Source organism: Thalassophryne amazonica, chromosome 19 (assembly GCF_902500255.1).
Source record: "Thalassophryne amazonica chromosome 19, fThaAma1.1, whole genome shotgun sequence".
Lineage (NCBI taxonomy): Eukaryota > Metazoa > Chordata > Actinopteri > Batrachoidiformes > Batrachoididae > Thalassophryne > Thalassophryne amazonica.
The window spans coordinates 12,403,470-12,428,773 of NC_047121.1; the positions used below are offsets into that span (position 1 = coordinate 12,403,470).

Consider the following 25,304-nt stretch of genomic DNA (forward strand, 5'->3'; position numbering starts at 1 on the left):
TCTGGTAGTGTCGCTTTAAGGACGGTCCACGGTGCCTGACGGCGATCTGCGCTTCGAGGCGGCAGCGTCTCGCCGTTTCAAGTTGAAAACTTCCACATTTCAGGCTCTGTTGACGCACTCGTCAGAGAACAGAGAACTTTCAGAAGAAGTCGGCATGAGGAGTTTATTCGGACATTCCATTGTTAACGGTCATTTTGTAATGAAAGAACGTGCGGGCAGAGTCGCATGTCGGGCTGGACCCGACCGCGGGGGGTCGCGGCAGGAAAAACACCTCAGTTGGAAATCTTAACGGGCAAGTTGGAACATGCCCAAGCTGTTAAACAATTTCTCAGTTACTCACTTGTTGAAAGCCATTAAAAGCCGCCTGAATTCTACAAATGGTTTTCAACACGGAGGTGTTTTTCCTGTCGCGGCGCACACAGATTTGCCGAGTCGTCACGGAAACGACTCGGCGAATTTGCGCGTACGTCTTTCATTAAAAAAATGTCCTTAAACTGTGGAATGTCCGCATAAATTCCTCATGCCGCCCTCTTCTGAATCTTCTCTGTTCTCTCACGATGTCCTGGGTGAATTAAGCCTTAAATTAGGATGTTTTCAGCTCGAAACAGGCCGACGACAGCGCCTGGAAGCGCTGCAGGACGTCCCGCTCCGTGGGAAGTCCTTACACCGACAGAAACACCCCATAATCTCTCATCAGCCGTTAAACTTTTCACAGAAAACCAGCTTAATTTCTCGAATAGTGTCCACTCGGATATTCCTCACAGGTCCAGAAAAAATTTTGATAAAGCAACGCGCGCCGTCTCGAGCAGCGTGTGAAACAAAGGAATTCAGCCGAGAGGGCGGGACCACATCTCACTCAAGGCCTGCCCACAGGGAAATGACGTCACCGACGCGTGAAAAAACTCACGCATGCGCACGAGGGTTCAAGCATGATTGGTGTAATCGCATGTCATTCAAATCCATATAGTTAAAAAAAAAATAAAAGGGTCGGTTTATTATCTAAGAGACCTCGTATATATATATATATATATATATATACACACACATATACACACACAGTGGCTTTGTTCAGACTTCAGACTGGGGTTTCAATCCCGCTCAAGCTGGATAGGTGTTTTCTGAATCTGAACAGCACAAATCTGATTTAAGCAGGGTTCACTGTGGTTTGAACACAAATGCAGCTTAAATCTGACTAGCCTGGGTAGCCTGGTAACCTGCATTGGACCAACAGGCCTCAGACCCCACATAGGATTTACTTCTACTTCTTAATTGCAACGGTTGCATAAAAAAGTGAAATAGAGGTGTATTGTGATGGTGAATTGTTTTGAAAGCAATAACTGTGAATCTTGATGCAGTTTTACAGTAAAATTAAAGCAGTTGTGAAGTGGAGCTGAAGCAGTGAATGCAAATGTTGCAGAGAGTCTCTGCTGCTGGCTGGGGCTCTACGCACATTCCAGACATCAGGAGTTGAGAGCAGAATCTTTGCACTGATATCATTCAGATCAGTGATTGTGTGCCGTGTCTTCTTCATGCCATCCTGTGCTGCGGGTTGGAAGCAAGAAACAATAAAAATTACACCTCAAGATTCTCTGTTATAATAATACAGCGTTATTGTAATCCATAAGTGAAATATAATGACATATTTGTTCTTATTGTGGCCCTGAAAAGGCAACAGAAACCATCTACAGACACGTAGAACTTTCCCCACAGACACCTTTACCGTGGCCACATAGCAGTGACAGCAAAAAGTGTTCATCTTTTACTCTTTTCATTCCTTCCTTCCTTTATGAAACCCCTGATCATTTTAAAAGTCCAGCACACCTTCTGCAAATACAATGGTGTTAACATCCAAAATGTGCTAAAAGTTTGATTTATTATATTTTTATGCAAATATAAGAATCAGCTGGAGTTACTGTGTAAACACACAAACTCGTAAAGCCACATCATGAACATGAGGTTTTACAGAGTAGTTTTTGTTCACATTCTGCATGATCTGACTTATGTTTTTTCAGCCCAGTGGGTTGAAGAGGACTATATTGTGTTTACATTCCCCCAAATATCTGTAGCAGTCTGTTTTCACTGGAAAAGTGTGTGATTTGAATCTCACCTTCAGCACTAAGATTGTAGATGCTGTACATCCTCCTCTCTGGCTGCAGTGCATCACCTTTTCTAAAGCACCTGTTCTTCAGGTCTGGACCATATCGTTAGTTTTGCAGTTCTACATTTTTTTGATCTAATAACAAACTGGTACTACATTGATCAGATAGGTGATCCTATTCCACTTTAATGATACTTTGTCTGCACTTTGCTCTTCTCCAGATACCTGCACTTCAACAACATTGATTCTTTGGAGCCAGAATCATTCACTGATCTACCAAAGCTGGAACGACTGTAAGTTCTAAAAGCATGCAACCACAATGAAATTCCAATATTTAATTTGCTCAGTGGAATTACAGATTTACTGGCAAGAAGTTACGTGACACACAAAGAAAAGCAATAAAAGGACATGATGTATTTTGCATGTTATTACAGTCAGGACTGTTAGTATTTGGGCAGTAACAAAGGTTTTGTGAAATTAAATTAAAAGGTCTGTAATGTAGACTTTTGGCTTCACTGTAATTCAGGAGGTTTAACAAAAATATCACATTAGACATTTAGCTGTTTTTGTACTCGGCCTGTATATTTTTAGAGACTACAAGTAACTGGATAAATGAGCATAATTACGTCCGCCAAGGATGTAATAAAATCGGCATTTATTTATTTGTCTGTATGTTAGCAAGATTACGTCAAAACTACTGCATAGATTTTGATGAAAGTTTCACCACAGATAGATATTAGGGCATGGAAGACTCCATTAAATTTTGGATGTGATCTGAATCCGGATCCTGGCTCAGGATTTGTTGGGAGTGATCTGGATCAGCAGGTTCTGCAGCAGAAAGATACAACATCGATGTAAAACCAAAATCAGGAAGACACTATTTTGTTTCAGCTTGTGAATTAAATATCAGATTGCAACATCGTAATCAGCCAGTTTTCTTGAGACAGGTTGGGGAATGGATATATGAAGATTTTTCTGGAATTTACTGACATGAATCATTCAGACGTTCAAACACTACTGTTTGATAAAACACACAAAAATATTGGAAATGTCAGCTATGCTTTATTAGGACGCATGTGGGACACTTGACAAACATCTGAAAATTGTTTCTACGGGGGCTGTTAATGTGATAATATTAACTCAAACTCCTTTTAATGGCACAATTTTTTTTGTATGTGAGGTTTACACATGCAGTTCCGCACAACTGTCAGTAAATATGTGATAGCCATCCGTGTTGCCCGATTCTTTCATGTGTCCGTCCACAGTCAATAAGCAGGTAACATCCACATCGATAACACAAACGGCCGGGGCCAGTTCAAGTCCACAAATGGCACTGTCCACCGTTGTCAGCTAGCATCTCTTCCTCTCCGACTCTTCTTGGTCACGTTTCCAAAATCTGATAAAAATTGTGTGTGTTTCTCTGTAAGATTCACTGGCTCCTGGCGTAGTATTCCACTTCTGGGAATGCTCCTCACACTCCTCCATGACAACAGATTGGAAATAATGCATGTGAAAGAAACAGTAAAAAAGAAAACACTAAAAAAAACATCCTAAAATAAAGCACAGCAACACAAGTGCTGTTGCACAAATGTAAAAAAAAAAAAAAAAAAAAAAAAAATCCTCTTTTCCCATCCATTTGAATACACAAGGCAAAATGGACCTGGAGGGAGGTCCTGAAGGTTGTTGTTGGTCATTCGGCCGCTCCCAGTTTTTGTTCGGGGTCTCCACAGCGGACACAGCCAGATCCGCATTGGTAATTGGCACACGTTTTATACCGGATGCCCTTCCTGATGCAACTCCAGTTTTACATGGAGAAGCACACACATCCAAGTACTAACCAGATGCTCTGCTTAGCTTCTGAGATCTGACGGCATCAGGCTGACACAGAGCAGACCGGCTGGTAGGGAGGTCCTGAAGGTGACGTCATGAATGAACATTTCTCACAGGCTAACAAATCTGACCGCTTCAAAACAGCTGATGAATTGACACTAAATTCCCCATGTTTATGGATTAATATCTCAGGGCATATGGCACCAAACCTCAAACACAGTGCACCAATATATTCATAATTCTCTTTGCATTTTGAATAGTCAGCTTATTTGACATTTCGTTTTCCAGAGCTATGCCCTTTATCTGCTTCTGAGTCTCACGGGTCCAGGCTGTGCTTAGCGTGACATCAGAAGGACATACGGAATGCAGTGAAATATTGGCTATAAATCTTGGCAGCTAACAGCGTCAGTGTCTGTGTGTAGGATCGTTTTTGTCCTTCCTCTGAACAGCGGTGCCGTCATCATTACTGCATTTTCTTTGGGCTGATTTTTGTTTCATTGCATGAAATTTCTTTTCTGTTTGCTCTGTAATTCATGTGTTCAACAAACATAACTTCAGTTCATTTACTCATTTAAAGAAAAAAATTGATTTTGGAAAGAATTAGTGTTCTTTATTCCTAACTTGCTGCTTAAAATGAATAAATAAAGAAATTAAGTTGTTCAGTCGGCATAAGAGACGACAGAAGTATGAAATCTAAAGATCATGTAGCACTTAAGTCATTCATTCAAGGCAGGAATTGGACTGAAGACTGAGAGCACATGTTGGCCTCATTAAACCTTCACTAACCATAACCACAGATAAGAACATCACATTACCAAGTCTCTGATGACAGACAGCAAAAATTAATTATCAGTAACTTTGTACTGATTTATTACAACTCTGCAGCAGTTGCTTTACAGTATACTAGAATTTCTGCTGTATTTCTACTATTCTTTAGAAGGTCTCCCTTATAGAAGAAATCTCAAAAAGAGCTAAATATAACATTTTAAAAGTTCATGTAAAAAGTTGTGGAACCAGAATACAGGTGTGCATTTGGTTTGTTTTGCAGCATTGAGTCATTTTGCATCCAGTCAGTGGCACATCAGGCAGATATAATCACATGGGTTATTAGAATTGTTCATTTGATGATACAAGCACCACATTTGGCGTAAATACTTCTAAGAAGTCCTTTTACTCAAAGAAAAAAGTGGTTAGCCAGATGACATTTTAATTTTCGAATGTTGAAGTCATTGTTTCATTCTTCCATTCTTGAAGTTTCTAGCCTTTGTGCACTGATATGGGATCAAAGCAAACTCCATCACCTTTACCTCATTTAGTCTGCAAGCCAATGCGGTTTACTGTGGTGTGGCCATTGCTGTGCACAAGCACCTAGTTGGGCCCATAGATAAGAGTTAGGTAAGCAGTGAGGACTGGTGTTCAGCCAAAGGACATGACTGACTTTAAAAGCAAAAGTACTACCTCTACTATGAAACCCTTATACCCCAAACACTATGACACATTCTACAACATGCATATACAAATATATACACACACAATCCAACTAATTACAACACCCTCTTTCCCACGTCGACAGTACAAATTTATCAGGTACAACACTGAATGCAAGTATGACAAAAATGCATATTTCCGGGTGCCATCTTGAAATAATTCCACTGGCTTTGGAAATTGAAGTGGCTAATGGCTTTTTTTTTTTTTTTTTTTGCAGAAAGTAGACCAAGAAGTACCATTTTGGAAAATTAGGGGCTTGCATCACAAAATGAAAGATAAGATTCTTATGATCTATGCACTGCTGCACTGATATGTTGCAAGAAATACATTTTGCATGTCCACAGCACTAACTGTGAGCTCTGTGGACATGAACTTTCCTGTTGGTTTGCAGGTGCTGTGTTGTCTCTGCTCCTCAAACTCTCCAGCAGATGTCCAGGCTTCAGGGCGTGCTCTTTTAAAGTCCTCTGTCACTGTTTGAGATAATGGGCCAGCGTTTGCCCAGGGTATCCATTCTGCTCTTTTTCTGGAGAGAGAGAGGTGTAGGAAGGATCGCTGCAAAGACAAAATCAAAACAGGGAACTGGAGAGGGAAGGCATTTTCAGCTGCACCCCCTGAGTGGTGTGTTCAGAAATATCTCCATGTCATGGTCACAGCATTCACTTTATCTAGTCATCTGCCAAAGAACATATCTATAGATCAGTTTCACACAGAGAACTAAAATACAGGTGCTGATGATTCATGGTTAAATAAAATAGTAGTGAATAGATTTTGGGGGTATTTTTTTTGAGGAGAGGTGTTATATGTATATGTGAGAGGAGCAAAAAGACAGACAGAAGGCATACAGAACTATAACCAAGGCATTAAAGGCTGGGGCAGAATCTAAACTGGAACTCGCAATGTGGAAAAAGTATAACAGCTAATACAACTAATGATTACACAGAAAATGATAAATGGAGCATAAAACTAGTAACAAAAATATGCACAGAAAGATAATCAGAACCAAACCAAGACGAGACTAAACAAGTGACTAAAACAAAATGACCAGATAAATACAACCAGAGACTGAAATTATGCTAAACAGAAAATCAAAGTCTAATGGCTCACAGATAAAAAAAAAAGAAAAAAAAAAAGACAAAACAGCACATGAGCCCAGATTCAGGGCAAATCATGACAACACCCCCCCGCCCTAAAGTGGCCAACCCAGACAGCCACAAAAAGCAAACCCAAAAAGTAGACAACCATGGGCAAGCAGGAGGGGGCCAGGAGGCATGCGCAGCCAAACAGGGGAACCGGAGCATCAGAACCCCCACCCCCCCCAAAAACAAGATCAAAACCCGGACGGCCGAATGGCTGTCTCAGAGAAAACATTACCAGAGGCCAAAGTAGAGTCAGAACAAAGACCAGGCGACCTACCAGGGTAAAAGAACTGAGGGCGTGGGGCCATTACATGGTTGACATAAACCAGTTAGAGGATAAAGTCAGGCCCCAGGTCTACAATGGGCCACAGAGAAACCCGGAGGTCGGACATGAAGGTAACCAGGCCCAACAAAAGTCAAATGGTCCATCATGCAATGTACAGTGGGCTGTAGCAGAGGCTGAAAGGCAATGGGGCAGTCAGCGATAATAGGAGTAGAATTGGGAGGATGACCATGAGGCCTATCAAAGTGCTTAGGAACAGTAGGAGGACGGTTGTGAGGTGTTTTTAAGGTCTATAGGTGAGTCCAGGGCCGGCCACAAGGGCCACTAAAGTCTCCGGACAAATCAGGGGAACAGCGATGAGTCATGGGCAGGACAAGGGTCAGACATATGACATAAAAACCTGGAAAAACAAAACCTCATCAGGAGAATGGACTGACTGAGCCACTGGAGGAAGGAGGGAGACACAGAATTAACCAGTGAAACGAGAGAAGAGAGCACCTGCTGAAAAACAAAACCAATTAACACCCAGGGGAACCAAAGCCACATAATACCAGAACATAAAAAAAACAATAAACCCAATGCCAGAATTGACACTGGAGGGAACCAACAGCGAATAAATCCACAAATGGACGGCGAGGTAAACAACTAAAAATATGACATGAGGGACAAACTAGCTGCACTAAAAAAAATAGGAAAAAAATCCAAACTAAATGAGATACTACCAGAGCCTGTGAAAACTAAGACTGACAAATGAACTAAATGCATAACATAAGCATTTACCAAGAAAAAGCAGGAGGTGCAAAAAAAGACCAACTTAGGGGCCAAAAAAATGGGAAAACCAATAACAGAACTGCAAAAGGTGCTAACCGAGTGTGGATGGGAGAAAAAAATTTTGCTTAAGTGAAGAATGTAAAAACACACCAAAATGTAACACTGCTAAGGCCATGGACAAAAATATACTTGAAAAAGGACTGCATGAGCCATTGAACTGCTTCCTAAGAGAACGCAAAAGGAAAGAAAACCCAAAAAACAAACATAGGTGGCAATCAAGTTTGGAACAATTTACAATTGGGCTGCCTGAAGCACTAATAGAATGCAGACGTGGGAAATGAACTTGCTTAATTATTGAATACAAAAAAGAACACATTTGCCAAGATGGAAACCTATACTGGGAAATTAACTGCTTGATGACAGAATGCAAACTGTACTAGTACCAACAAAATTGACTGGGAGGGTGACTAAATCCTGAGGACTTAATGAAGGTCCTGGGAGAAGTATTCATCAACCAAACACGTGGGATGCTAAGCCAGTTTAACCAAAAATACCACCCATAAAAGGGCCAGAAAAATAATCTAATCCCAAAACACAAAATAGTGGAGATAATGATGAGTAACGTGGTGCAAAAATCAAATGGAGTTAAAGCCTGATTCTGACCAGAAACACTAAACTGCATCTTCTGTGGTCTCCACAGGTGTAAAAAAGAGAAGCAAGAACTGAAAGGTACAATCAAAAAACAAAACAAAGCCAACTTAACTGTTCTGTAGTCAGTAGACCTGACGCTCATGGAAGGCTCTGGTGGTTGAGTGGGTAGAGGAGACACTGAAGGAGAGGTCGAAGCTGGAAGTCTTGGAATTGTGCACGCTGCGGATGAACTTGGCGGTGTGTGCACTGCTGTGGGCTTGGAGGTGCTGTGCTTGGAAGAGACTGGTGCAGCTGATGACTGTGGAGGGGCTGCTGTAGCGAGAACTTTGACATCGATTCTGACTGTGATTCTGGATGCGGAGACGGCACTGATGGAATCAGGGAGGAGCACGCCGGGAAAGAGTCTCTGGGTGAAACAGCGCCGATGAGGTCTGAATCACGCACAAAGTGGATAACTCTATAGGCACCGCTGAAGATCTCAATGATGTGTGCACTACAGCCGTCTCTGATGGCAGGTGTACTGCTGAGAGCTGTGACGAGAGAGACTTTCCTGATGACTCTGTTGGAAATTCAGGAAATGGGATGGGTTCTGCTGACTTGGAGGGACAGAGCGCCAGAGAGCAGTCAGGCCACATGAGAGCTTGCAACCTGCGTGGTGCTGGTACCGGAGGAGAATGAATCTTGGCTGGCGTGGGTGCCACACATGGCTGCAAAACAGGCGTCTGCGCTGATGCACGCCGTGGAGCTGGTGTAGGTGGCAGACAAGGCGTGGTCTTTGTGGGCACAGTATTCTGTTGGAAGCTTGGTGATGAGAGTGGCCGGGTCAGGAACTGTTGAGCCACCGGAGTGGATGGATTGAGCGGCGCAACTGCTGCGTCAGACAGTGTAATTATGCGTGGCATGTTAAAGCAGGTCTCGTGAGTATTTGACTCAAAAAAGTAGTCCATTGGGTCTTCAATGTAAGGAGGCAGCTGACCTTGCCTGTACTGTGTTTTGATGGTTGCCAAATCCGGATATGCCGCCACTATATCGGGCTCAACCTGCAAAAGCTGGTCGAGTGCTGAAAAAACTTGTTGGTGCTGCCGTCCTGGATTGTACAAAAATTCAAAATATAAGTCTTGAATCTTAAAGAAAACAGCAGCAGTGTCTTGGAGTGCCTGTCCATCCATCTCTGATGAAGAATTGCCTTCATAATCATCACCTTCTTCATCCTCTATGTCCACCCAGTCGGACTCACTGTCACAGTGAGATGGGCTGGATGGCAGACGCAGTTCAGGATGCCACACCCAGGCAGGAAGACTCCCAGCAGCAAACAAGCTTTCCAAATCTTCTAATTCTGGGAAGTAATCATATAACCAGTGGTTGGCTCAACTAGGCTCCAGGCTTGGTCTAAGAAATCAAATTTCTTCTTCGGGCTGTGGCATGAATGGAAACAATTGAAGAACAAATTGATCAAGAAAAATGTCTTTGATGGTGGCTGGGTCGGGGTCCCAGACGGCACGATTAAAGTCTGCAGTGTCCATGTCTGGCTTGTTTCTTCTATCAGGGCCCATGGCGTGGGACAGACTGAATGCTGGACACAAATGCAGACTTACAGACTCAGATGGTGGAGTATCAAAAGGATTTATCTTGGAACACAGGCGAGGATATGGTACACAGGTGGTCAGTCAGCAATGCAAAAGTACAGGAAAGCACAAGGCAAAAAGGCGTGTTCAAACAGGCTGGGTTCAGTTGCACCGCAAGACAGTGTAACACAGGCTGAGGCAAAAAGGCAAGGACAAAAAACAAGCAAGGTTGTAAGCGGCAGAATACAATGATCAAGAACTACAAATATACACAGGCTGGAACAAAGACAAGAAGTGCAACGAACAAGCAGTGAGGGAGAGAACCAGGTGGGCTTAAATAGAAGGTGTGGTGATTAAGGTAAGTGAGAACAGGTGTGTGGGGAAAACAAAGATGAGAGAAGACAGGTGCAGAGAGTGCAGTAACACAAAGCAGACAGACTCAGAGGGAAGAAGTGGTGCAAAATAGTGCAGAGACAGAAACAAAGCAAAGTGGAGAGGAGTGAGCGCAAGAGCAAAAAGACAGACAGAAGGCATACAGAACTATAACCAAGACATTAAAGGCTGGGGCAGAAACTAAACTGGAACTCGCAATGTGACAAAAGTATAACAGCTAATACAACTAATGATGACACAGAAAATGATAAACAGAGCATAAAACCAGTAACAAAAATATGCACAGAAAAGAGATAATCAGAACCGGGATTTGAACCGAGGATCCTCTGGTCTCAAGCCTAACACTTTAACCACTAGACCATCATCTCCCCTGATGAGCTCCTTGTTAGTCAGCAGACATCATGTTTTTCAACAACTGTAAGCTAATGACAATAATAAGATCTTTTTTTGTCATTATACATTCATACAACAAAATTTGTCCTCTGCATTTAATCCATCCTAACTACAGTTAGACCAGCCTCTAGGAGAGGTGGGCAGCCACACTCTGGCATCCAACTCCAGATGTAGAGACGCTGCTTTGGTCAGGGGGAGAGAAAGGAGACCCTAAATAAGCACGTTTTTGATTGTGGGAGGAAACCCTCACAGAAAGGGCAGGAAGCAGTCCTACAACCTTCTTGCTGTGAGGCAACAGTGTTTATCACAAAGTCACCGTGTTTGTCAAGAGAAATTGCTGCCCTTCCTTCCGACTGTCTGTACGGCAAAATCTTCTGCGTCCTAAAGCTCAAGAACAGCAAAACTCTCAAAATCAAAATTTTTATATATTATTTATACATTTGACTGAATTTTGTATTTCAAGTAGAAAGTTTACAGAAGCCCTCAATTGGTCAGATTGCCTGCTAGATGCGACAAAAGCTGCTCAAATGTGCAGCAACGCTGTTTATTCATTGAAGAAATTAACTTTTGGCAAAACTAAGATGGGCTGACAGCCAAAAATCAACTTACAGTTCTGTCTCTCGCCCTTATGGGCAATTCACTTGTTACATGTATTGTGTTTTTAAATTTTTTATTTTTTTTTATTTTTGTGGCTGTGTTGCACTGCATTGTATGTTGTATTTTCATTCGTGTCCATCAGGGCATGGCATTACCCTGCAACTGGGTACTGTAGGTGGTCCACAGCCTACAAATAACCCTTTTTGGGTGTTGATGGCGGCAGCATTTGTACTTCAGCCACCATAAAAATGTTGCAATGGTTGATGGCAAAACTGTAAAATTTTTGTTTCTCCATTCCGTGAGAGTAATTCTGCAGCTGCCTTCCATCAGAGTGTAGTGTGTGCTTTGAAGGGGATGGAGGAAAGTCTTCTGGAGTCTCATCTCTGGACTAGAACAAACCACAAGAAACCGCCAAGGGTCTTGTCTTTGGAGGTTGACGACTGCTGCGGTGCGAAGAGGTCACCCACTGCACAGCGAAAATCAGGGGTGGCTCATCTGGGTGGCTCCTGGAACATCCTTTCCCCTGAGAACATTAATGTGCTTTCTGTAACTATAAAAACTTTCAAGCATTGTTGAAAGTAATGGGCTTGGTGTCTCCACCGAATTGACTTTGTGTCTGTTAGGTCTGTTAGGTCAGGCTGAAACGACCAGATCATTTCCAAAGTGAACACTGTGTTGATCCGGGACGTCGTCTGATGTGAGATGCCCAGCTGTTACACAATTTCTGGGATACTCACTCGACTGAAAAGCCACCGAAAGCTGTCTGAATCTTCTGAATGGTTTCCAACATGGACGTACTTTTTGTTGTGCGCCATTGCGGCTCCGTCCCGACGCGCGAATTCCTCCGCACGGCTTTCATTACAAAATCTCCTGTAACAGTGAAATGTGCCGAAAAAAGTGCTGATGTCCACCTCTTCTGCAATTTCTCTGGTAGTCAGACGACATCCCGGATCAACACAGTGTTCACTTTGGAAATGATCTGGTCAATTCAGCCTGTCGATGGCCGCTCGGAGCGCGGCGCGCTCTCCGCTGCTGTGGGCCATCTTTAATCCGGTTGTAATGCTTCTTAATCTGTGTGACGCCCAGAGTATCCTCACTGAAAGCCGTCTGAATCTTCTGAATGGTTTCCACCTGGCTGTCTCTCACAGTTTCTGGAAAAATTTGATTCAGCGCTGCTCCAATCGCTCAGCCATTTCCCTGACAATGACAATCCGACGAGGGGGGTGGACCAGTGCTCACTCAAAGCCTGCCCACAGGCGAATGACGCATGCGCACGAAGGTTCAAGCTTGGCTGATGCAAGTGCACATAATTCAAATCCATATAGTTTTTTAAAAAAATAAAAAGGTTGGATAGTTTTCTAACAGACCTCGTAACGTGGGTAACGCTTGTTACATCCATTATGTTTCAGACCCAGGCCTCAGCTATTAGAGCTGGAATTCAGTAAAACTGTGGAACATTGATGGTTAGTTTCAGGAGATAAGGATGGACCATGATTCAGTTCCATGAGATGGTCCACCTTATGGAACTGCTTTGGATTCCAAATGATGGCCACCAGGCAAGATGATGGTCAATTGTTTGGGACCTAAAGCAGTTCCATAAGGTAGTGGATGCTGCATCATGTTGCAGTAATAACTGACCATTACCTCAGTATATTTTTGAATGTTGCTGAAGTCAACTCTGAATTCTTTTCTTTCGCACTCAGGTTTTTGCACAACAACAGGATTACCCAGCTCATCCCAGGAACCTTCTCTCATCTTCAGGCTATGAAGCGCCTGTAAGTGGAAAATCCCCTCAAACAGCTGTGTGAGAACGGGTGTTTATACTGTGCGGAGTTTAACCCCATGACACCCAGCATCGACTGGGGCCTGGTTGTCAGCTGAATGCCATGTATCGCACACTACAGCATTCTCACGCTTCCTTGAGTGCATGACTGCTCACAGTCCTGTACTTCCAAAAAAGCTACACTTTGGTCCCTTTGAGGCAGCTGCAGTTCAGGCTGGATATGAGTAAATCGGGTGGAATGTGATGAGAAAAGTCAAAGGTACCATCCAGTTTTCAAAAACAGCTCCGTTTTTTTCTATGAACTATGACTTTCAGGGTCTAAAAATGAGACTAATTGTCTTTAATATGAGACAGTGTTATGTGTCAACGCGGGTTGAGGAGCGGACCTGCGTCAGACAGGACCCAGCGCTAAAAATAACCAGAAAGTGGTTCCAAACAGAAACTATTTATTATTCACCTGTGCTTAAAAGTGTAAAAACATAAAAACAACGTCCCTCTGGTGGAGTGATTCGTGGCTCGCTCTCCAGCGCCCGCAAGGATTAAAGCCGGCGCTCCTGGACTTCCTACCACCGCCAAACACCCCCCAGGTGGACACGACAAACTGATTCTCTGTGAAGCAAAGAGAAGGTGAGGTAAGTCAACAGATACTATATCTTCCAATAAACACACGCTATCAGCAACACACTCAGGTCAGTGTCCTTTTTTACTTTATGCAAATGAGCAGCTTCTCACAACAAGTGGAGGATCACTTATCCTTCACGCCACAGCAGTGAGAAGCAAACTGCACAATTCTCTTCACCTTTCCAGTATACTGTGTAACAAAACACCAAGTTACTATCAACAATTACTTAAACACTTAATTACCTTTCGTGTGTGCTGACAGCATGTGTCCTCACCCCTCCCTGCTTCACAGGCTCGATGTGTCAAAACCCAGGCGCGGTCCTCAGCGTCTCACAAACGAACGTCACAAGGTCGAGTTCCCGGCAGTTCTGCTTGAATCACACATGACTTAAGTGCAGAACGCCATCCAATTATCTGCTTCAGCTGCAAGTCGTCCAGGTTGCACGTGAGCACCACTCACAGGTGCTTTCCATGATGTTGATGAGGGTGAAGACTCTTCAGCCAGCACCTTCTTCACAGACAAATCAGCCCTCATGCCACCTGGAGAGCAAAGAAAAGAAAAGAACACCAAAACATCCAGCCACGCCCCCCCCAACACACAACAGTACCCCCCCATCAACGGGAAGCCTCCCGGCGACCGAACAGACCAGGCCCGAGAACAGCACCTCCCTCCGGGGTCCACGTCAGGAAGCAGACGGCAAGACAGGCACCGCAGCTGGAAGGCCGGCTGGAATCAACAAAAGCCCCAAAACAGTCCCCAGAACAAGTCCACTCACACAAAAAAAACATAAAACCCACCCAAAACCTCCCCAGGGGACCGTCCCATCAAACCCCGGGAGAAAAAGAAAAACTCCCAAACACAAAAACCCAACACAGTCCCGTATCATCAACCCCAGGAGGTACCCTCCCCACAACCCCGGAACCCCAGATCCGGTCACACTTGGCCGGTCGGTCCCAAGCCAATTCCCCCCCAGAGGACCGTCCCATCAACCCTGGAGGCGGAACCCGGAAGGAAACAAAATAAAACCAAAAACCAACCCCCGGAGGACAACCAAAAACAACCCCGGGGGGATATAAAACGACCATAAACCCTGTTGCCCTCCCCGGCAGCCCGAAAGACCCCAGGTCCCTCCCAGAGCCCTTCGGTGGCTCTATTTTGGCGAACGGCTCAAAATATTAAGCCGGAGAAGGGAACAGGTAAAAACTAACCCAGCTCCAACCCCAAAGCACAGCGGAGAACCGGAAATACGTCCGGTGCCCCAACTCGACCATACCCCAGCCACTTGGGAGGGGTGGAACTACCGAAATGGCAAATGGCAACAGATCGGCCCACCCCTCCGACTGAGGCATGTCTCCGCTGCACCACACCCCGGCAACACCCATGACAATCGGTCCAAAGGCTCACCGAGGCTGGAGTGGAACCGGGCCCTAACCAAACCAAAAAGAACGCCTCTAACACCCCCCCCCCCTAGGTGCAGAGGTCTTCTGAGAATGCTCAGCGTGACCAACCTGCACCACCCCACAACCCACAAGACAAGCGGTCTAAGGGCAAGTGAGGTTGGGGTTAGGAATGTAGAGAAATAAAAACAACAAAACAAAACGACCCAACAACCCAAACAGAAAATACCTAAAAACACATACAAAATTGACAGGTAAGTGAGCCCAGGCGGGCTTCTAACCGCCTATCACTCCACCAGATACGCCTCTACCTCCCCAAACAAGTATAACCCCTGATTAAAGAAAACAAAACGTTTACTTGTGCTAGAATTTTTTTTTTTTTTTATGTGAGTTCTTTTGCCTGTCCCAGAACACTTGGAGTTACGTCACCGTTATTTCTCTTGACGCTTACGTGTCGGGGCAATACAGGAATCTCGACTCGTCCGAGCTGCATGGGCTCGTCAATAGGAGGAGCCGGAGGTCCCATCGGAGGAGCCTCAGTGGGGCGAAGAAGAGGCGGCCCAGCTTTGTGTCGGGGAAAGCCCCGAGACAAAAAAAAACGCTCTGATGGGCGTCCTCTCTCGCGTCCACGCTCCTTCATCCGATCATCTAGACGAATCACCAACGATATTAGCTCGTCTAAATCGTTTGGCTCATCACGGACCGCCAGCTCGTCTTTTAATGACTCATTTAACCCGTCTACAAACACGCCCCGTAATGCTGTGGGAAGCGGAACAGCTTGAGCTGCAAGCTCCGTAACACGGGCGTCTGTTTGTTTAATTTGATTTGCGAGATGCTGTAATTGCTCCCATATTTTCTCCAAGTGTTCTTGAATCTTTTCGGCAAAAGGAACCGCCTCTGCCGCTGGGTCCATTATGGAATGGCCGGGAACTACTGTTATGTGTCGACGCGGGTTGAGGAGCGGACCTGCGTCAGACAGGACCCAGTGCTAAAAATAACCAGAAAGCGGTTCCAAACAGAAACTATTTATTATTCACCTGTGCTTAAAAGTGTAAAAACATAAAAACAACGTCCCTCTGGTGGAGTGATTCGTGGCTCGCTCTCCAGCGCCCGCAAGGATTAAAGCCGGCGCTCCTGGACTTCCTACCACCGCCAAACACCCCCCAGGTGGACACGACAAACTGATTCTCTGTGAAGCAAAGAGAAGGTGAGGTAAGTCAACAGATACAACTATATCTTCCAATAAACACACGCTATCAGCAACACACTCAGGTCAGTGTCCTTTTTTACTTTATGCAAATGAGCAGCTTCTCACAACAAGTGGAGGATCACTTATCCTTCACGCCACAGCAGTGAGAAGCAAACTGCACAATTCTCTTCACAATTCCAGTATACTGTGTAACAAAACACCAAGTTACTATCAACAATTACTTAAACACTTAATTACCTTTCGTGTGTGCTGACAGCATGTGTCCTCACCCCTCCCTGCTTCACGGGCTCGATGTGTCAAAACCCAGGCGCGGTCCTCAGCGTCTCACAAACGAACGTCACAAGGTCGAGTTCCCGGCAGTTCTGCTTGAATCACACATGACTTAAATGCAGAACGCCATCCAATTATCTGCTTCAGCTGCAAGTCGTCCAGGTTGCACGTGAGCACCACTCACAGGTGCTTTCCATGATGTTGATGAGGGTGAAGACTCTTCAGGCAGCACCTTCTTCACAGACAAATCAGCCCTCATGCCACCTGGAGAGCAAAGAAAAGAAAAGAACACCAAAACATCCAGCCACGCCCCCCCCAACACACAACAGACAGACTCAGTTTGGAGGATCGTCTTCCTCCGGCGAACAGACAATGAAGAGCAATCAGTGCTCTGGACTCTCTCCATTGTTTTCACCCCTCTTACATCTGACGTAAACAAGCTTCCAGTGTTTGTTAGATCGCAGGCCAGCGTGCTCGACTGACAAACTCTGCAGTAGGCTGACGTTGTCTTCACTCTGATTATGGCATGCTGTGTTTGCAGATATGCATTTTTGAGTGAAGATGTAAAGAAGAGCTTCAGAAATACCTCATCAGCATAAATTAAATAACCTCAAAGGCATGTTGTAGATAATGGACACGTATTAGAAATGAAGGCTGGATCAGTAGCTAAAGGCTGAAGCCAAGCAGAGAGAGACCATTTCCCATGGCACCGCAGTGTCTTACAGCCCCAGTGTTTGGACTGAGCCAAGCTGGTCTTGGCTGTGCTGGGGCATTTTTATTTTGTGCTGCAGAAACTGCCAGAGAGGATTTACAAAACGCTGGTGTATGCACAACTCCACCATTTTTTACATGCCATAAATAATTAAGAAAATATGCGCCGGGAGTATCTGCCCATTTTTCTGTATAAGGTTGTGCATGTTGTGATGTGTGTTCAGGCGACTGGATTCCAATGCCTTAAACTGTGACTGTGAGCTGCTGTGGCTGGCCGACCTGTTGAAGCAGTACGCCGAGTCGGGGAACGCCCAGGCTGCCGCTACCTGTGACTATCCCAGCCGCCTGCAGGGCAGATCAGTGGCAACACTCACCGCCGAGGAGCTCAACTGTGGTATGGAGAGAAGCTGAGGTTATCTGGAGCAGGAGCACGTCATCATACAGTCACCTCATGATTCATTTCACAGTACTGTTTATGGAAGGCGTTTTACTACAAATCACAAATAATTCAAAGCTTTTGTCATTAAGGGGTAATTAATCAGAGATTGCAAACAAACCACCCAAATTATGTTTTAACCTCGGCTCAAAGAAGTAATGCTTCTGGTCAGAAAATTGCAAAAATTGCGTCAGAAATTTGTCCAGCTTTTCATCCTAACTTCATCCTCTTCATCCTAACAGCGCTTCATGCCTCCAGATGGCTTAAGGCATAGTGGATTTGTTTTTTGTGTTAGAAGAATTAGAAGAATTAGCACAGACAGTTCATTCAAATCATCATCTGTCAGCAAAACAAAACAGAGGGAAACAGCAGCCCAGCCAGTTGAAGTGAGCCACCAGATTATTCCACCCAGAAACTTTGGAAATATGAACCTAAAAGCGAAATATGAACCTAAAAGTGAAAGTGTACCAGTCTGGCATTTATTGTTGAGTCACTGTCCTCCTTATGCATTAAAGTATAAACAGACAACACCACCAATTTAGAACGTTTCATATCAGTTAAAAATTTCACAGATGAGATGGCCACCAAATAGCAACACGGCATACAATGATTTTGAATCTATACAGACTGAGGTGTTATGAGATGCCGTCAATTGCACAAAAAACAAACAAACTTAAAATGTGCAAAATATTGAAGATGTGATGTGACAGACAAAAAAACAAAACACTTAACGTGCCACACAGTAAATTCATTCCAAATCAAATGACAAGACGTTTAATGAAAATAGAAAGTTTACATTTGCACTTTGTCTCACGGTGTTCAAGTGGCTGGTGGCAGCTCTCTGCAGCCACCAGATTAAAGATACTGTATCAAACTCGTACCAAACCATGACGTCTGAACATAAATCCAACTGAACTGAATCGTGACCTCTGTCTGTACTTCCATCTACCTATACGGGAAAACCTTCCACTTCCTAAAAGAATTCTCATACTAATACTGGGAGGTGACAGATCTCCACATAAATTATTATTAATATTTTTTCTGTTATTGTAATTTGGGTGTTAAGTAGGGAATGTACAGAATCCCTGAAACGCTCATATCGCCCACTAGATGGCGACAAATGCTGCTCAAGATCTTGACTGTTTTTAATTTGAGGAGTTAACTTTTACTGAAAATAAGGCTGACAACTTACAGTTGTGTCCCTGACCTTATGGCTAATTTACTTGTTTTTTAAAGTTAAACTACTGAAAATGCTTTCCAGTAATCCTGACTTCCAGCTGTTCCACCGCATTGCCACATCTTCACATCATTTTCGTTATTGTAGAAATTACAGCTTTAAAGTGCTGTGTACACAAACTACACAGCTGTATGTCGGAGATACACTCCATCACTGAAAGCGACGTGGTTGGGACCTGATGTCATTTTAATTGTTGCCGCTGTTAGATGATTTAATATATAATAACACAAAGGTATGTGACTGTACATGTGGATACACATCAACAAGCTTTTATTGTGTATGTTGCTATGCAGTACAAGTCAGCAAGTCAGACATATAAACCACAAGTTGGTTCCAGTAACCACAATTCTGCCTGTTGCAGTGAGCAGGAAGATTTATTCACCGTCTTCCACATGCACACAGGTGTATTCTCTCTTTGTGTCTGTCGTCTGCAGACATCCAGCTGTTTCATTGTTCGTACACAACCAGCTGTGTCCGTGGTCTAGCAAAGTGTCACCTAGACCCCTGGAATGTGGCCCCCTCAGCCTCTCCGGTATCAAAGCCCCAGCAGCTGCTGCTCAGTCACACAAATGAAGGCTCTGTTTGTGTGCATGAGCTTGCATGTGTGAATGAAAGGAATGGTGTGATGGCTGTGGGGCTTTCGTATTTAAGAAAAAAATATTTGAATGAACACTGAGGACTGAACCTTGTGATTAGTTATTTATTTTCTGTTAGGCCTACTGTAATGGGTGTAGCATGACTGGGGACCTCTTATTAGAGAACAATAAAGACAGATGAGTAAAACAGTCTTTACTGGTGACTAGTGAGCAGATAGAGCTACAGGGGAAGCAAAGACAACTCAGTCCGCATGGTCTGTGAGGGATGAGTAAGCGAGGCGGTTCAAAAACACAAGCAGGGGGTCTGTACACAAATGGTGCCACACGGCACACAGCTTAGGGTAAGTGTCGTTGCGAGTTTCCATCCGACACAGTTGTCATTTTCACACCAAGCACCTACCAGCAGATCCATCCAACAGTCATCTGCATCAGTCATGACCTTAGTGGACAGGACATCTGTGGTCAGGCTTTCAGATGATGATGTAGTCAAGCAGGTGCCAACGCTTTGTGCGAGGGTGTTGCCAGGAGACTTGGAACTTTTGCTTTTGGCTTAAGATTATATTGGTGATGATGGGATCATGTTCAGCGCACTTATTGGGAAGCAGAGTGCTGACTTTTAGTGAAGCTTAGGGCCAGTGGCCGGCGATCAGTTATGCTGTATTTGTTGTCTTTCTGATTCAGTTTTTTTCCTCTGTGTTTGAGGTGTGGCTCCATCCAGAAATGGGTATGGTGTCTGTTTTCTGCAACCCTCCTGTTCTGCGCAACCAAAAAATTTCCTGTATATTCGTTTTGTGAATTGTTTTGTAAATCGTGTCAGTATCATGGCCCAAGCAGGTTTGTTCCTCAAATCATCAGAGGGAGTTTTTCCTTACCACTGTCACCTGTGTGCTTGCCCCAGGGGTTGGTAAGGTTAGACCTTCCTTGTGTGAAGCACCTTGAGGCAACTTTGTTGTGATTTGGCACTATATAAATGAAAATAAATTGAAATTGAAATTGTTGATATTGCACTTGCCCACTCTGTTTCTCCTGCCTTGCTTCACATCACGAGGGACGTGACTAAATGTGTATGCCGGTGGGCAGGCTTCATTTAAGGGAAGGACAGCTGTAGGTTTAAGCCAGGTTTCACATAACCCAATCATATCTAAGTGATCATTAATCAACAGTGATTTTGTGTTGGGCGCAATGTTGAGGCAATGTCATTGTGAAGCATCAAACAATGATCAGACCACAGACCAACACATTTCAATTCAGTTTTATTTATGTAGTGTCAAATCACGTGGCAAGGTTCACACACAAACCTGGGGTCATATTTATAAAATTCTATACAGAATCATAAACTGCACACTTTTTTGCCATGTACCCCTCGGTTCTTTATAAATGTTAATCATTATGAAAGTCATGCACAAGCCTGCTTTCAGTGACTGTTTTCCCATGAATGGGCACAGAGAGCCCTTCAGATCATTTGCATATATAACACCTGTGCCTGTTAAGGACAAGCGGTAAGCTTTGATGGTCTCTGATGATGCCCATCCAGAAGAGGAAAAAGTTGCAGTTTCTTGGCTGGCCGCTTGAGGTTGGTTTCATAACCCAGAAGGTTCCATGTTAAAATGCCTCATTTTAGAACCTTCATTTTGGTTGTCTGCATTGGGGTCCCTGCCTAGATTAATTACATTACAACTTGGCCAGTGATGAACCCCGTGGGGATCTGATTGTTGGGCGAGGCTCTTAAGGCTCAAGCTCAGCAACTTGTTTGGAAAGCTCTCAGGGCTCAGGTGAATTAAGAGATGATTTTAAAGCAATTTGTACCACTGACTGGCCAACAGTGGTCTTCTCAAGGAGCAAATTCAGCTCCTCAGTCAGTGGCAACATCCAGTGTACAACAAGTAGCAGTTTTTTCCACATTCAAAGGCTTGTCTACCAGCAATGGTAAATGGTAAATGGACTGCATTTGTATAGCGCTTTTCCATCTGCATCAGACCCTCAAAGCACTTTACAATAATGCCTCACATTCACGCAGATGTGAGGCTGCTGCCGTACAAGGCGCTCACTACACACCGGGAGCAACTAGGGGATTACCCAAGTATCTGTGAAGGCTCTCAGTTGTCCAGGTGGTTTCCATAGTAGAGAAGCTTGAATCTTCGACTGGACTGGGTTGCTTGACATGAGGACGTTTTGCTTCAAATCGCATAAGCTTCCTCAGCTAAAATTCTTGCTCTGGTAGTCTGACTTCTGTCTTGGCTGTTGTAGAGAAGAATAACAGATGCCACAAAAGCTGGAGTTTTAAACCTAACCAGACCCCTCCTACTGTTAGGCAGACTGCTATTGGCTAGTGACTTAACAATTGCTGTAATTAGGACCTATTGTTCTCTAGTTAGCACCCTCCTATTGACAGGGTAGCTGTTCCACCTAACAATGGGACTGCTGCCTCTCCTGATGGCTCTCCTGATGATGTGAATGACTCATTACTATGAACAAAATACCAAAACTGCTTAGACCTGAGTACCCCATTGTAAACAGGGGACAAAGCGTGTCTCAGACCCCCTCCCCGGTTAAGGCTGGGTTTCAACTGTTTCACATACAATGCCTCCTTCGTTCGTCTCTCAAACCATTTCTTTTCTCTGGCTAAGATTTTAACTTCCTTCTCCTCAAATGTGTGGTTAGTGTCTTTAAGGTGGAGATGAACTGCAGACTGAGGTCCACCGGCGCTCTCTCTGTAGTGCTGGTATAGCCTTTTGTGCAACGGCTGCTTAGTCTCACTGATGTAGTGTTCGTTACAGTTTTCCTGACATCTGATAGAATACACTACATTGCTCTGTTTGTAACTAGAGATCCTGTCCTTAGGGTGAACTAATTTCTGTCTCAAGGTGTTAACAGGTTTAAAGTAAACTGGGATTTTGTACTGTCTGAAGATCCTCTGTAGTTTTTCCCCTACTCCTGCTAAATAAGGGAGAGACACTCGTCTTCTTCTTGGCTCCATTGTTGGGAAAGTGTAGTGACACGGACCCACAACCGGGGGGGCGTAAATGAACGGACAATGAAAGAGTCGAATATGTCCTTAAAGGGGTCCTTAAACCTGTAGTTAAAGTCCTTATTCTCTGTGAAGCCCGTAAAATTTTCACTGAAAGCCAGATAAATTTTTCGAATGGTTTCCAGGTGCCAGTCTCTAACAGCTTCTGAAAAAATTCTGATGGAAAAAAAGTCCTTTTCATTCCGCCATTTCCAGACAATGAAAATCCGACGAGGGGGCGGGACCACTCCTTCCACAAGGCGTGCTCACAGGCGAATGACGTCACCGACAGGCGTGGAAAAACTCACGCATGCGCACGAGGGTTCAAGCATGTCTGACGTAAAAACATATGAATGAAATCCATATAGTTTAAAAAAAAAATAAAAAGGACCGTTAATTTATGGACAGACCACGTATCTTCCACTGTGTCGTCTCCTTTCTGTTGTGTGTACGGTTGCCAACCACTTCTTTTTCCAACAAAGGAAGAGGAGGAGGCGCTGATTGCCTCTGTGTCTGTGTGCATACAACAATGCCAACTCTACAACTTTGTACCCTTTGTCTTACTTAAATAGTAAAGATGATTTGGATTCAACTGTGGGCAATAGATCACCAAGACAGAGCCTGAAATGTCGCTGTTAAAAGTGTTTCTTCTTCACATAGAAAGCAGCTGCCTGCTCAGGACATCATGCTGTGTGCGTGGTGTCAGTTTCTGCAAACATTTTGATTGTTTCTTTTTGCTGTGAAATGTCGTCACCATTGAAATCTGGCATGATGATTTAATTTAAATTTGACTGCATGTACAAATGACAAATATTTAGTCATCACCTGTCAAATCAGCAGGAATGTAGCGGTTTTAAATATTTTATATTTGAAGCAGGTTCTCGGTGGGGTATTGATTGCAGTCTTTGTAAGCCAACAGGAAGTCAGCTGTGGTGCTGCTTTAAGTGTGTTATACTTTTTAACACCACATGTAAAAATCAAAGTTTGTGTTTCACTTCATGGCTGATTTTCAGTTGGTTTTCATCGAGAGCGCTGAGCTCCTGCAGCAGTCGGTCCAACTGTTTAAGATCGGTTTCATTCAGCTCTGCCTTTGAGCTCCGAGCCACACAAGCTATTTGGCAGCTGCAGCTGTAACCCAGCCTCTGTTTAAATCTCAGCAACTAATTTGATCACCCCCAACTTGCCCGTTCTTGCTCAGTGTAAGCACTTCCACTCAGTCTGTGTGCGGAACAAGACACCAAGGGGTGAATGCCTGCACAAAAACATGGTGGAAACCATTCTACACCTCCACTCCGCCCCCCACCCCCACATTCTCTCTCTATCCACTGTAAATAGGGCAGAACAGTACACGTGGGTTGAACAGCTGTCAAAACACTTGCACCTGGGATGGAGTGGCACCTCCCTCCTCAGCTGGCATCTAATGAGCTGTTGTGCCTCTTCGAGGTCACCGCGACCAGGATCTCCAACTCCCTGTAGTTTTCATTCCCACTGTGAGAGCAGAATTATTTGGTGATCTGATTTTAAGCAGCTTTTTGGTTGTGTTTTTTTCTTGTCAATTTATATTTGTGCATATTTCTGATGTGAGTTCTCGCAGTCTGTCTTTGTGTACAGTATTGCAAACTGGACCACTCTTTTATTTTATTTGTTGCTCTTTGTGCTCTATGCAGTTTGCGCACTGCACATCCACTGTGCCACAGGACATCGAGAGCAGACAGCACAACTCTCACAGCACAGTCGTGTCTCATCTTGCCCATGTCATGTTTACTATGCCAGTTTACAAGGGCTGTCCATAAAGTATAGGTCCTTTTTTATTTTTTTCAAAAACTATATGGATTTCATTCATATGTTTTTAGGTCAGACATGCTTGAACCCTCGTGCGCATGCGTGAGATTTTCCACGCCTGTCGGTGAAGTCATTCGCCTGTGAGTACTCCTTGCGGGAGGAGTCGTCCAGCCCCTCGTTGGAATTCCTTTGTCTGAGAAGTTGCTGAGAGACTGGCACTTTCTTTGATCAAAATTTTTTCTAAACCTGTGAGACACATCGAAGTGGACACGGTTCGAAAAATTAAGCTGGTTTTCGGTGAAAATTTTAACGGCTGATGAGAGATTTTGAGGTGATACTGTCGCTTTAAGGACTTCCCACGGAGCGAGACGTCGCGCAGCGCTCTCAGGCGCCGTCATCAGCCTGTTTCAAGCTGAAAACCTCCACATTTCAGGCTCTATTGATCCAGGACGTCGTGAGAGAACAGAGAAGTTTCAGAAGAAGTCGGTTTCAGCATTTTATCCGGATATTCCACTGTTAAAGGAGATTTTTTTAATGAAAGACGTGCGGACGGGTCCGCGCGTCGGGACGCAGCCGGCGCGGTGCGGCGGCACAGGAAAAACACCTCCGTGTTGATAAGCATTTGTAAAATCCAGGTGGCTTTTGATGGCTTTCAGTGGAGTGAGTATATGAGAAATTGTTTAACAGCTGGACATGTTACAACTTGTCCTTAAGGCTTCCAACAGAGGTGTTTTTCCTGTGGCGGAGCGTCGCGGCGGCTGTGAGCCGACGCTGCAATCCACCCGCACGTCTTTCATTAAAAAAATCTCATTTAACAGTGGAATATCCGGATAAAATGCTGAAACCGACTTCTTCTGAAACTTCTCTGTTCTCTCACGACTGTCCTGGATCAATAGAGCCTGAAATGTGGAGGTTTTCAGCTTGAAACAGGCTGACGACGGCGCCTGGGAGTGCTGCACGACGTCTCGCTCCGTGGGAAGTCCTTAAAGCGACAGTATCACCTCAAAATCTCTCATCAGCCGTTAAAATTTTCACCGAAAACCAGCTT

At 44.3% G+C, this 25,304-nt stretch overlaps 1 protein-coding gene across 1 annotated transcript in view; it reads left to right on the forward strand.

Annotated features, from left to right (window-relative positions):
- Window positions 1–25,304, forward strand: part of LOC117501062 (peroxidasin homolog) — a 187,364-nt gene that overhangs the window by 45,829 nt on the left and 116,231 nt on the right. The window contains exons 5-7 of the mRNA XM_034159863.1: window positions 2,320–2,391; window positions 12,909–12,980; window positions 17,423–17,592. Of these exons, the coding sequence (XP_034015754.1) occupies window positions 2,320–2,391; window positions 12,909–12,980; window positions 17,423–17,592 (314 nt within the window). The remainder of the gene's footprint in view (window positions 1–2,319; window positions 2,392–12,908; window positions 12,981–17,422; window positions 17,593–25,304) is intronic.